Source organism: Pituophis catenifer, unplaced genomic scaffold (genome assembly GCF_029215685.1).
Source record: "Pituophis catenifer annectens isolate HBS135680 unplaced genomic scaffold, rPitCat1.0.hap2 SCAF_2, whole genome shotgun sequence".
NCBI lineage: Eukaryota > Metazoa > Chordata > Lepidosauria > Squamata > Colubridae > Pituophis > Pituophis catenifer.
The window spans coordinates 277,775,334-277,788,259 of record NW_027256882.1 but is presented as its reverse complement, the minus strand read 5'-3'; the positions used below and the strand labels follow the sequence as shown (position 1 = coordinate 277,788,259).

General features: G+C 38.1%; 1 protein-coding gene across 1 annotated transcript in view; it reads right to left on the bottom strand.

Annotated features, from left to right (window-relative positions):
- Positions 1–12,926, bottom strand: part of MTMR12 (myotubularin related protein 12) — a 41,069-nt gene that overhangs the window by 13,580 nt on the left and 14,563 nt on the right. Inside the window, exons 7-13 of the mRNA XM_070935964.1 lie at positions 11,895–12,018; positions 10,594–10,669; positions 8,247–8,353; positions 5,551–5,675; positions 4,922–5,000; positions 4,407–4,477; positions 600–772 (exon numbers count right to left, since the gene is read on the bottom strand). Coding sequence (XP_070792065.1) covers positions 600–772; positions 4,407–4,477; positions 4,922–5,000; positions 5,551–5,675; positions 8,247–8,353; positions 10,594–10,669; positions 11,895–12,018 — 755 coding nt within the window. The remainder of the gene's footprint in view (positions 1–599; positions 773–4,406; positions 4,478–4,921; positions 5,001–5,550; positions 5,676–8,246; positions 8,354–10,593; positions 10,670–11,894; positions 12,019–12,926) is intronic.

Here is a 12,926-nt window from a genome sequence, read left to right as displayed (position 1 = left end):
CAAAAGCTTAGTGCAGGAGTATCAAACTTGATTTCATTGAGGGCCGTATCAGGGTTGTGTTTGACCTCTGGTGGTTGGGAGGGGGGGCATGGCAAGGGTGGGTGTGGCCAGCTCAATGTCACTCATCAAGGCTCTGTTTTGGGCCACAATGGCTTTCTGCAGCCCTCTGCCAGTGAAAACGGAGCTCAGGAGGGCCACGTGTTTCATTTTCGCTGGTAGAGGGTTGCAGGGGGCCATCACGGTCCAAAACGGAGCCCGGGAGGGCCGCACACAACTCTCCTGAGCTCTGTTTTCGCGGGCCGATCCTTCACTGGCAGAGGGTTGTTTCCAGGGTGGGTCCACAGGCCAGATCTAAGCATCCTGCGGACCAGATCTGGTCCCTGGGCTTTGAGTTTGACATCCCTGGCTTAGTGTGATCAAAGCTGACAAAGCCTTGCCTGCCTTTCTTGTTCCCTCACTAAAATATTTTTGCCCCTGACATATTTTTGGACAAGCTATGTATTGAGGCAGAGACTCCACCATTTCCAGTTTCATGATTCTCAGTTTCCTACCTAGACATATTTTTGCTCAGAACATCTTTGTAGAACTTTGAGTTATACCTCTTCTTTATCACTTTGCCGCAGATGGTTACAGCGATCCAAGAAAGCATGTCCTCCCATGATCCATTCTTTCTGAATAAGGCTCTGAAATCCCTGTTTTGTTCTACAGTATGAATCCATCATAATTTGAACCAAGCAGGAGATCACACAACAGAGATCAGACGCATTCTCTTCTAAAAAATAAAGAGACAAATAGAACTATTTCAGATGAGAGAAAAGTGTTTGTGGCCACTTTAAATGGACGTTTGTGTTATTACAGTCCCTTTCAGGCAAACATTAATGGCTACTGAGTGGGATGTTAGCACTCGTAATGGGTTTACTGAACATCCTGAATCTGTACTATTCTATTAAAATCAGATAAAGATCAAAATTAATACAGAGCAGCAAATGATTTAGATAACATAGTATTACTTTCTCAGAAACACAGCATTTATCAATTTATCCAATACTGTATGTCATTCAACATTTCTCTGTTGATTATGGTCATATAAACCAAAGAAATATATTCCAAAGCAGCATGCATTGAAGCAGAGTTTCGCAGTGTAAAGCAAAGAAGATTACTGGGCATTATATCAGAATGAGAGAGCATGAACACAGTGGAAGAACCTATACAACAGATTAGTTAAGCATATGGTACAAAATATAATACAGGACCAAGTTTCAGGACTCCAGGAAAAGCAAGGTAATGTATTGTCCAAAAGCACACCTTTATAAGTATCAAAGCCAGTAACTGGGTTCACTCATCACACTAGACATGGTTCATTTAATTATGACCTACACAGAAGCCAAGCCAACTGAGTTCACAGAGTAAGCCAGGATTAAACAAATCAAATTTCACAACTGCATTATGAGTGAGCTTAGCAAGTTTGTTGTACCAGTTCTGATCCTGCTGAGTTACAAGACTGACATGCTAAACACCAACCCATCTAAACTAGCCCTCTGCAGGCTAGCCAACCGTACTACTCACAGGTGGAGAAAAATGGGACAGCAGAAGACAGGGTCTTCACTGAAAGGAAAACAAGGAGATAAGACAGAGGACAGATGCAGGTGTTAAACCAGAATCCAAGAAACATGCTAGAAGGGTCATGTTTTAAAATATAGGACAACTCTTTGGTGTATCTTAGTCAGAAATTTATAGTCATGTATAAATGTATACAGACCCAAACACCTCAAGAGTGACTAAACCCATTTCTTTCCTAACTATTCTATTTCTATTACATTTAGGGGGGGAAAGATTAATCAAACAAATAGGCTTAATCCTCTTTTAGGAATAGAATAAAAGATGACACGATGCATTTTTTTTCAATGTTTGAATATAAATTTTCCTCAAAGAAATGACAGATGCAAAAAAAAAATCACATTTATAAGAGGAGGGAGTATTATTGACAAATCTTAAAATTTCATTAGAATAACAGCAACAGAAGTATTCTCTGAGGGCATGCCAATCAACTTTTCAAAGTGGCTTTCAATATTCAAACACTGATGCTGTTCTTAAGGCAAGTGACTGACAGAAAGGTGTACATGATGTTGGCAGAAATGTAGAGCTTGATGTAGAGAATTGTGCATTTAATGTAACTGTAAATGAATTCTGAAACTGAGGGAAAGAAAGGAATCTCATTAGGACTCCTGCATGCTAGTACTTGACATGCTCTGTAAAATGAATGCAAATTCTCTAACCCTCATTTATAATATATAACTTAATAGATAAAGTATGAATTATTCAAAATCAAAAAGAGTAATAGTGGAACATGGTTAGAACTTGCTTGCAAGTAGTCATAATTCCACTGGGAAAAAAACCCTCTAAGCTTGAAAGCAATTAAAACAAATAATTGTAATTAATTGTCTACTTTTCTTTGCTAAGCTGATCAAGAGAACAAAAGGTGGGCAGATGTTGATTGGACACTCTTTGATAAAACAGGTTAAACAGATCTGTTCTATCAGGGTTCAGGCATATTTTTGGAATGGATTACACCCAACCAGCCTATGGCTTATAACCAGAATGAATGTAACTAGCAAGAGATTCTTCTAAAGTTTATGTTGGGTATAAGAAGTAGTTTAGTAGACATAATACTTCTATTTGGAAGATCATTTCCAGAAAGTGATATTGGGCATTATTGCTCAATTCCATTGCAGTTGTATATTGGTCAAGCATTTATGCTACTTCCAAAGGTGCTTTTTCAAGAGGCAAGTGGACTTTCTGGTTTTTATCTTTGAAGACATTTCGCTTCTCATCCAAGAAGCTTCTTCAGCTCTCCTTCTTCAGCTTCTTGGATGAGAATTTTAAGAAACTGAATACTGAAAAGGCAATTTTCTTTTGTAGCTAGAGGTAGTCCTTGGTTACGACCATTCATTCAGTGACTGTTCAAACTTGTGATGGGTCTCAACATGTGGTGCGTATGCCCAGTCCTCTGGTGCCCAGCTGGCAACTACATCAAAGCTTCTCATAGTCATCATTTGTGGCCTTCTTTGCCAGCTTCTGGCAAGCATAGTGGGGAAGCTGGCAGGGAGGTTGCAAATAGTGACCATGTGATGTCCCTGCTTAATGACTTACAGTGATTTTCTTAATGATGGCAACCGGTAGTGCCAGAACTGCCATTAAGTGGCATGTTCATATGTCATCGTGCTTTATGATCAAACCACTTAGCTATAGTAATTCCAGTTCCAACTGCTGTCGTTAACTGAGGGCTACCTGTATTTTATTTTTATTTATTTTAACTTGTACTTTGGATTCAGTAATGAACTGGTGGCAAATGAGATGCAACACAGACAACACAGATATGAACTGATCCAGATGAAGTAACAGCTTGAATTTTACTCTACCTTTCTGTTGTGCTTACACATTATACAAATTACAGTAGTTTCTATTTGGAGCTAATTTTGCAGCACATATTATTGTATATTATTATTTTTTAATTGTCTGTCTGTCTAATCTATCTACCTACCTACCCACCCACCCACCCATCCATGCAGGAAAAATAGTTACATTATCCAATGAAACACAAAAGATGTGAGTGGATGTAGTTAATAATCTACAAGACAAGTAGTGACCCAATCAATTTTTAAGAAAAGGTTAGCTTATTAACAATTGTCACAATTCATGTTACAAGCTTAATTCTTCATGCATCACTACAAGTTCACCATTCACCTACTTGTAAAAATGATTTGCGTATCTTTCAGTTAACACAATAAAATCTTGTTTCTTTTTTTAAAAAATGAAATTACATCCCATGTGTTATTCCTTAGAAATAGAAGGGATTAATATTTATTCATATGGATTTATAGCCTGTTCAAACTGCAAAAAACTGAGTGGCTAACACCCCAAGAGGGCTGCTTTATAATTTAGAAATTTCTGTCAAACATAGCAAATTATTTTCAAGTACCTCTGTAAGCATCCTAAAATAGTTCCATTTGGATAATGTGTATATTGGTTTACCTCTGAATAATTCAGAGGAGGAAGGATATTCCAGGCTATACTTGAAGTACAGTTAGACTGTGTTTCATGTATGCAGCATGCGGAAATTACGTAATACAATTTGAAAGACTGATGTTCTGAATATTTTTTAGGAATTAAGTGAACATTGACTCAGCAGTATGTTTTGAACTATTCTGCTTCTTCAAATAAATTTTCAGTTTGAGGTTATACACAAGCAAGGTCAGAAAACTGTCAAGTTTAAGTTGTTTTAAACATATTTACATGGTAAGCAATTCATGAATAAAAGATTAAGGAACTATATTTTATTTTATTTTATTTTATTTCATCTACTTATAATTGACTGGAAAGGGGGAAGTATGCTTTCTTGAACTTACCTTGAAGAAGAACATTTGTGCTCTGTACTTCAAGCAATTCAATAATATCTATTGTTTTTCTCAGACATCGCCTGCAAGAACATGGACAAATTAGAGCTTTAGTATATCCCTGGAAAGTTGAATTGGAAAGTCATATTTCTGTTTTGGAATCAAGTGGGATCATGATAGCAATAGCACTTAGACTTATATACCGCTTCACAGTGCTTTACAGTCTTCTCTAAGTGGTTTACAGAGTTTACAGTCTATTGCCCCCAACAATCTGGTCCTCATTTTACCAATCTCGGAAGGATGGAAGGCTGAGTCAACCTTGAGCCTGGTAAGATTCGAACTGCCAAATTGCCAGCAGCCAGCAGAAGCTCAAGAATCTTGGATAAATGCCAGTATCTCAAAATGAAATTTGTTGAAGTTAAAATTTGAGGATACATCATGTTGTCTTGTATTATCTTAAAGGCTAGATGGTTTGCTTAAGCTTTCCTAAGTATATCTAGATAACACAACTTAGGAAGTTAACCTACCTTATGATTTCTAGCCAATTTGTACTTTCTAACAGTGAAAACCATTTTACATCAGTATCCCAGAATTCTGCACTGTTATCTGAAAAAAACACAAGATAATAATTTTAGCTATTTAAATAAATACCAATGATTGTGTTATATTCTCAAATGTATTTTTGCATCAGCACAACCCAAGTAGTCAAAGTATAGGATTTATTGTTTTACTCTGCATTTAAATAATGTTTCAACAATACAATTCAAAAGAATGGTCAGCTATAGAAAGGCATACTATAACTGAATTTTTATACCAATCAGTAGACTAAGAAAATCTTCTGATATAAAGTTGAAGTAGAAACTCCTCTAAACAATAAAAAAAACCCTGAAAGACTGATAAGTATTAATTCTTAATCAGTTCTTACTGCAAAATGTACTTCCAAAGTAATTTTAAAAAGCAGTAAAAAGCAAAGACGACAAAAAAATCTGGCTCTCTTGAAAAATGATCCATTGATTCCTGGTTTAAGATATAATATGCATCTGCAGCTTTAAAAACAAGCCTTTCAAGTATCAATAGTAATTAGCAGTTTTAGATTTCATGCCTTTTTTCCACATTAGAGTTGTAAAATGTAATTTTCCTTGTGATTTCTACATACCTATTAAAAACAGCTGTTTAAATTTAGTATATGCAACTTGGATTTCTTGCAAAGGTGGAAGGCTGCTTGAAAGGTCTTCAGTTTTCAAGGCTTCATATGGAGGCTTATCAATTGTTTTATACATTCTAAATAGAACAGATTAACAACATTCAGAACACAGTAGAATGCATTAAATGGAGACTTCTTTATTTGGCATCAAAAGGGCAGAATAGTAACTTTTGGGACAAAAATGGTGAGATTATCAAATTTCACTAATTTTATACAATCCTAGGGTAGGGCAACAATATTTCTGTTTCTGGGATTCTTTAGCTAGCATACAAGTTTATTGCAAATAACAAAGAATCTGTGGGTGCCAATCTTCCTGACCTCCTTCTCTGCATTGTTATAGAGAAAAGTATATCTTATTGTGAAGAAACTTAAACCTTCCTGAAATATTAAGCATATATGAATAGCAGAGAATTTGTAATAGAAAATATTTGCTATATAAACTATTGTTACAGTTCCGACATCTTTCTTGCAGCTGCCATTTATTGAACTGTGTTATTACTTTTTGGAGTGTTGTATAAGTTTGATAAATGTATTAATCGAGGATGTGGACAGGGTTCTGGGTAGGATTAGTGCCGCCACATGTTTATTGGACCCGTGTTCCTCCTGGTTGGTACTGGCCTCCCGGGAGGTTACACGAGGCTGGCTCCAGGGGATTATAAGTGCTTCTCTGAGTGAGGGTGCCTTTCCTGCTGCCTTGAAAGAGGTGGTGATGAGGCCCCTCCTCAAGAAGCCTTCCCTGGACCCGGATGAATTAGCCAACTACCGTCCGGTCTCCAACCTTCGTTTTGTGGTGAAGGTTGTTGAGAGTGTGGTGGCACGACAACTGCCCAGGCACCTGGATGAAGCTATCTATCTGGACCCGTACCAGTCGGGCTTCAGGCAGGGGTACAACACAGAAACGGCATTGGTCGCGTTGGTGGATGATCTCTGGAGGGCTTGGGACAGGGGTTGTTCCTCTGTCCTAGTCCTGTTAGATCTCTCAGCGGCTTTTGATACCATCGACCATGGTATCATGCTGCAGTGGTTGAGGGGGTTAGGAATAGGGGGCACCGTTTTGTGGTGGTTCTCCTCCTTCCTCTCCGACCGCTCGCAGTTTGTGTTGACAGGGGGGCAGAGGTCGACTTCGAGGCGCCTCACATGGGGAGTGCCGCAGGGGTCGGTCCTCTCGTCCCTTCTGTTCAACATTTATGTGAAGCTGCTGGATGAGATCATCCGTGGTTTTGGGGTGAGAGTCAATCTGTACGCTGATGATACTCAGCTGTACATCTCCACCCCAGACCACCCCAACGATGCCCTTGATGTGATGTCTCGCTGCCTGGAGGCTGTGCGGGTCTGGATGGGGAGAAATAGGCTCAGACTCAACCCCTCCAAGACTGAGTGGCTGTGGTTCCAGGCGTCGCGATATAGTCAGCTGGTGCCATCGCTGACTATTGGGGGGGGGAGTCTTTGCCCCCCAGAGAGAGGGCTCGCAATCTGGGTGTCCTCTGGACCCACGGCTGTCTTTAGAAGAACATATGACGGCCGTGGCCAGGGGGGCTTTTTATCAGGTTCGCCTGATTCGCCAGTTGCAGCCCTTTCTGGATTGCGATGCCTTGTGCACAGTCACTCACGCCCTTGTCACCTCCCGACTGGACTACTGTAATGCTCTCTACATGGGGCTCCCCTTGAAAAGCACCCGGGGGCTCCAACTGGTCCAGAATGCAGCTGCGCGGGTGGTTCTGGGCGCAATTCGTTGTGCCCACGTGACACCCCTCCTGTGCGAGCTGCACTGGCTCCCAGTGGTCTTCCGGGTGCAATTCAAGGTGTTGGTTGCCACCTTTAAAGCACTCCATGGCATTGGACCTGGGTACCTTCGAGACCGTCTTCTGCCACCAGTAGCCTCCCACCGGCCAGTCCGCTCCCACAGAGAGGGTCTCCTCAGGGTGCCATCGGTCAAATTATGTCGGCTGGCGACACCCAGGGGAAGGGCCTTCTGTGTGGGAGCCCCTGCCCTTTGGAATGAACTGCCCCCAGAAATGCATAAGATCTCCGATCTCCGTGTATTTCGCTATGCCCTCAAAACCTTGTTGTTCCCCCAGGCCGGGCTATCAATGTAAAGATTTTAACTGGTTTTAAATATGGGATTTTAAAATTGGGGGTTTTATAATTGAGCCAATTATTTAATAATTTTAATTATTTTTAAATTTTGTCTGTCTTTGTGCTTTTAATCAGGCTGTACACCGCCTTGAGTCCTTCGGGAGAAGGGCGGTATAGAAATAAAATTAATAAATAAATAAAAATAAAATACTGCCCAAGAGTCTGTGATTTAAAGTAATGGGGAATTAAATATACATTATAAGGTTGTTCAAAATTTGCAGTTCCTGAAAGAGGAAATCCTAGAGAAATTTCCGTGACCAGATTGATCCAGTTATTCCACAAATAGTCTAGCAGTCTTCTGCAGCATTCAGAACACCCCACAGGGCTTGTGTTCATATTTGCTTCCAGAAAAGTGCCAGACTACCCAGAATAGTGATCCACAGAAAGGACAAATGTCTAGTATATTATCAATGGGAAAGAAAATGACAGCTTGCCATTGGGAATTAAGTATTCATAGAGTTAGTGCAGCTGACAATGCAAATGTACTAAGTTGAAACAGAACTATTATTTACCCATCCAAGAATAGTTTGTGCAGTTGGGAAGTGTTGTCATCTTGTTCTTTGACAAAAGTTGACATCTTGAGGACAGCAGTGCCACTATGGCAAGACCAACACCAAATCTGCAGTAGATATTTACATGTGGTTTGGTTATGTATGAGAAACATTCATTCTGTTATGGAGTAGTAGAGGCGTCATACAACACAAGTTAAGAGTATTCCACTCACCATGCATGAAATTCAGTGCCCCACAGAGCACTTAATGTGAAGGTGGATGAAACAGTTTGGATAATCCTTCAAACAACAATTTGGATTAACTTAATATGATCCCATGCTTTTTCCCCATTAGATTTAGCCATGTACCCTATCTGGATTTTCTACTTGCATCAAGAATCAATATATAAATTCTGTATTTTGTATGTATTTGATATGATATTTTATCTTTTTATGTTAAATAAAGCTTGTTTTTAAAATGAAAAAAAAAAGAATCAATATATAACTGTGTAACAGTAGCTAAGTTTTCTGTCATACTTTTTGTTTTGAAAAAAGGGAATTTTAAAAGCATCGTTGAATAAGAAATTGCTGGACTGGCATAAATCAAAATGTTTCGGGCAATCTCAGACGGTTTCAACAAACAAGGGGGTTTTAAATATTAAAATTGTTAATTAATAAGGTACTTGTAACCTGTCTCATATGTACCCTGCATTTGCATAATCAACCCACCTTCCCCTCCCTTTCCCCTTCATCTCACCCCAATTTAAATCTAGTATTCTATGCATCAGATGAAAGGAGGGCAATTCACAAAAATGTATGCCTTTTAATAAATTGTGTTGGTTGGAAAAGGGGCTTCCGGATTCTTCCGGATTTTTGCCATTATAAGCTAGCATGACTCTCCTACAATATCAGCCTTTATGAAGAAAAATGTTTATATAGCATATATGCTTTTCTTTAGCAATTCAAACTATTTCTATAAAAAACTGGTTTCTAAATGACAGATATCACTCATCCAACACTTTGTTTTCTTCTAACACATGCAACATCACTAGAGTTTCTAAGTGTGCCAACCCAGAAGAAAGCCCATTTAGCTAACAACTGGAGCAAGGATTTTCTTAGCAATATCAGCCTGTAAAATTTCACTCCCTTTAGAAATTCTAATTATCTCCTCCTTAATCTGTTTTAAAAAGAAATTAAAACATATATTCAAGTGTGATTTGAAGATGGCTGTCTGGGTTTTATGCCTTTTGGAGAGGAGTTTCTATCCCTTATTTCTTATTTGTAAATGAAATAATTATTACATTTCAATATTTTGGGGGGTTATTAGCAGGGCTTTTATTCATAGTATCTTTTATATGATACTGCTAGATACCATGGGATGGTTTCATTGGTTCATGGGAAATAAATATGATCAATATAAATGAATGGGGTTGTTAGGAAAGCTAGTACTATGTAGCAGTTAAGCTGTTAGGCTAGGGGCAGGAAAACCCAATTTCTAGTCCTTCTTAGGGGCAGAAGCCAGCTGGGTGACCTGGATCGGTCCTTCTCTTTCAGTCCATATCAGTGCTAGGTTCTGCGACAAAGAGGCCTAACGGTAAAACTTCTTGTCGCATCACACATTCATAGCTTTGCTGCATGAACCATAGTGAGTGTAATACAAAATAAATCCTAGAGGTAAGCAACACTCATGCTAGGAAAACAAAACGGGGTAGAACTAGGATATATTCCCATCTCCCTACACAAAGCTGACTCTACATGTACCCTGTTTCCCCCAAAATAAGACATCCCCTGATAATAAGCCCAATCGGGCTTTTAAGCGCATGGCAATAAGGCCAAGCGCTTATTTCAGGGTTCAAAAAAATATAAGACAAGGTCTTATTTTTGGGGAAACACGGTATCAGAACACTAAAGCAGAGCTATAGTTTGCTAAATTGGAACTGGAAACTCAATTTGAATCAGGTTATTGGTTCTATTCTGAAAAGGGGTAATTTGCCCCCCCCCAAAAAAAGAAAGAAAAAAGAAGTACAAAGTTCATTTCCACTCATCCAAATCAAAGGACTATTTCAACTGATCTATTAACTGTATTTATGCATTAATCCTACTTCCCAGAAGCAAACAATACATCAAGCTACATAAATATGTGAGACCAGCTGCTTATTTCTGACTGTGCTAAGACTATATTATTAAATTGCATTCATTTGATGTTACCCATTTAGTAGTAATAAAGAAAGCCATATATATTTGTGTGCATATATACAGTATATACATGTGTATGCATATTTATATGCATATGTAATACAGTGTAATACAATATACATGTGTATATCTTTACTAAAACCTTGTTCAAACTTGTCAACAAATATACTCACTGGAATTCCTCTTCCTTGATACTGCAAAATGCTTTCTTCAGAAACAGCCATTGGAACAACAAAATAGGCGGGCAACCTGAGAAATATTAATTTAACTAATTAAAATCTGCAAGTTGTTCAGACTTATTTCTCAGTTGGGGCTTCTCAGTACAGCTCAGTTAGTTAGGAATTTTTATTGTACAGAGAGGATTGAAGTCATTTCAAACAGTTGGTTGTCTTGTGGCAATAAAGACTGCAGCCCACATCTTATATTTTCTTGGGTTCAAACTTTCTATTAAATAGAAATCTAGCTTTATATTCCTCATTCTTTCTAGGGAGCCAGTGGCTATCATAAGTAGGGTACCTAATGGATTATCCTGTAATTATTATCCTAATGGATTATCCTGTAACAGAAGCAACCTTTGAACATGGTGAAAAATAGGAGCAAAAGTTATCATGAATCTTGAACTAAAGAAAATGTATTTTATTTCTGTACAAGAGCCTTGGTGGCGCAGCAGACTAAAGCACTGTTGAGTGCTTTAAGTAATACCAGCTGCCTGCAATTACTGCAAGTTCAAATCTCACCAGGCTCAAAGTTGACTCAGCCTTCCATCCTTTCGAGGTAGGTAAAATGAGGACCTGGTTTGTGGGGGCAATAAGCTGACTTTGTATAAAAAAGAACACCGCTTGGGGGCCCCCGAAAGCCCTACTAAGCAGGTATATACAAAAGTATGAAGGCTATTGCTTAATGCATTGTAAGACGCCCTGAGTCTCCGGAAAAGGGCGGCATATAAATTGAACCAATAAATAAATAAGAGTTTAGAATCTATCATCTACTCATCACAGTTAATTTCATGAACCTGTATCTACTTGCTCATATTTTAATTTATAACACAGGTACTCCTTGAATTACGCCAGGCCTTCTTTCTGAGGCTGCTTGTGATGCTTCTGAGGCCAAAGAAGGCTGTGCCAGTCATTCACTATACTTCCAATGCTTTGGAAAGCTTCTAAGGCCTTCTGAAACATCATGAGAACAGCCCACAGAATGTAGATAACAGTAGGTACAGCCTTCTTGTGGGGATTTAGAAGGCCTCAGAAGTCTTCTGAAGCATTGCGAGAAGGACAAGTTGCCTTGGGAAGAAGATATGGTGCAGCCATATCTGGACACGCTTCGTCAGCAGCGGAAGGAAGATTTGTGAGGGTTGGCAAGGTGAATGCAGAGCAGGGGAGCAGGGAAGACAAGAGACATAAAATGGAAACCAATTTGAGTTATGGATTGTTTGGTCGACAATGTTAATTTTAAAAAAGCAATGAGTTCTTACTTTTTAGAGACTTTATAATCTTCATTAGCACTCACTGCTTTGTATTTTAGATTTCCTTTGGTCCGCTCCAATTCTTGACGCCAGTCTTTAATAGAATCAAACCATACTACTTGATTCGCTTTCTCTGTTAAAATATAATTTTTTTTTTAGACGGAACAATTTTGAACTTTTCAAATGGATTTTGCATCTTAACCAAAAAGCTGACAAGATTTTGTGAAAGATGCTTTTTAGTAGGATAAACACACTGGGTTTTTTTTTTTTTTTTTTACAATTCTAATGTAGGCTTTGATTTTAGAAGGAGCGATTACCATTCTGAGATGTTTCACATTCACCATAATTAATAGGGGATGCATATATTTTCATTTTTAACAGAAGTAGCAGTGCCATTTTTTAATCAAATTCCTACATACAGAATATTGATGAGTCTTTTACAGGAATCTGTTGAAGCTCACCTCTTGATCAAACATGAGCAGCTATTATACAATCTATTTCTCAACAGTATTACCAAGCCTGTTTTAAAGAAAGTTTGTCAAAGATGATAAATATAATAAAAATATAACCTACCTAATATTACATATATTAACAGCTGCAAGAATAACATTTGCTAAAAAATGGAAGAGTAAAGAAACACCTTCAAAAGAAGAAGTGTTATGTAAAATCTTCAATTGTGCAGAAATGGACAGACTCACTTTGGAACTCAAAAATAAAAGTGAATCAACATATTATGACATCTGGACTAAATTTTATGAATGGTTATACAAGAGGAAGAATGCCAAAAGGAAGGTGTAGTGAATGTCTAGAAATATATATGTCAATGTATACTGAACTTGTATGTGTGATATAATTTATTGGATATAGTTGTTTAGGAGGAATTATGTAGTATGCTTGACATGTAATGAAGTAAGATATATGTAAATTTGTGTATAGATTAAGGAATATATTATTTATTAATTTGATTAGACAGAAATGTTAGTAACTGGAGATGTCAAACCATGTCCATTGTTTTTTAAATTTGAATTATTAATAAAAACT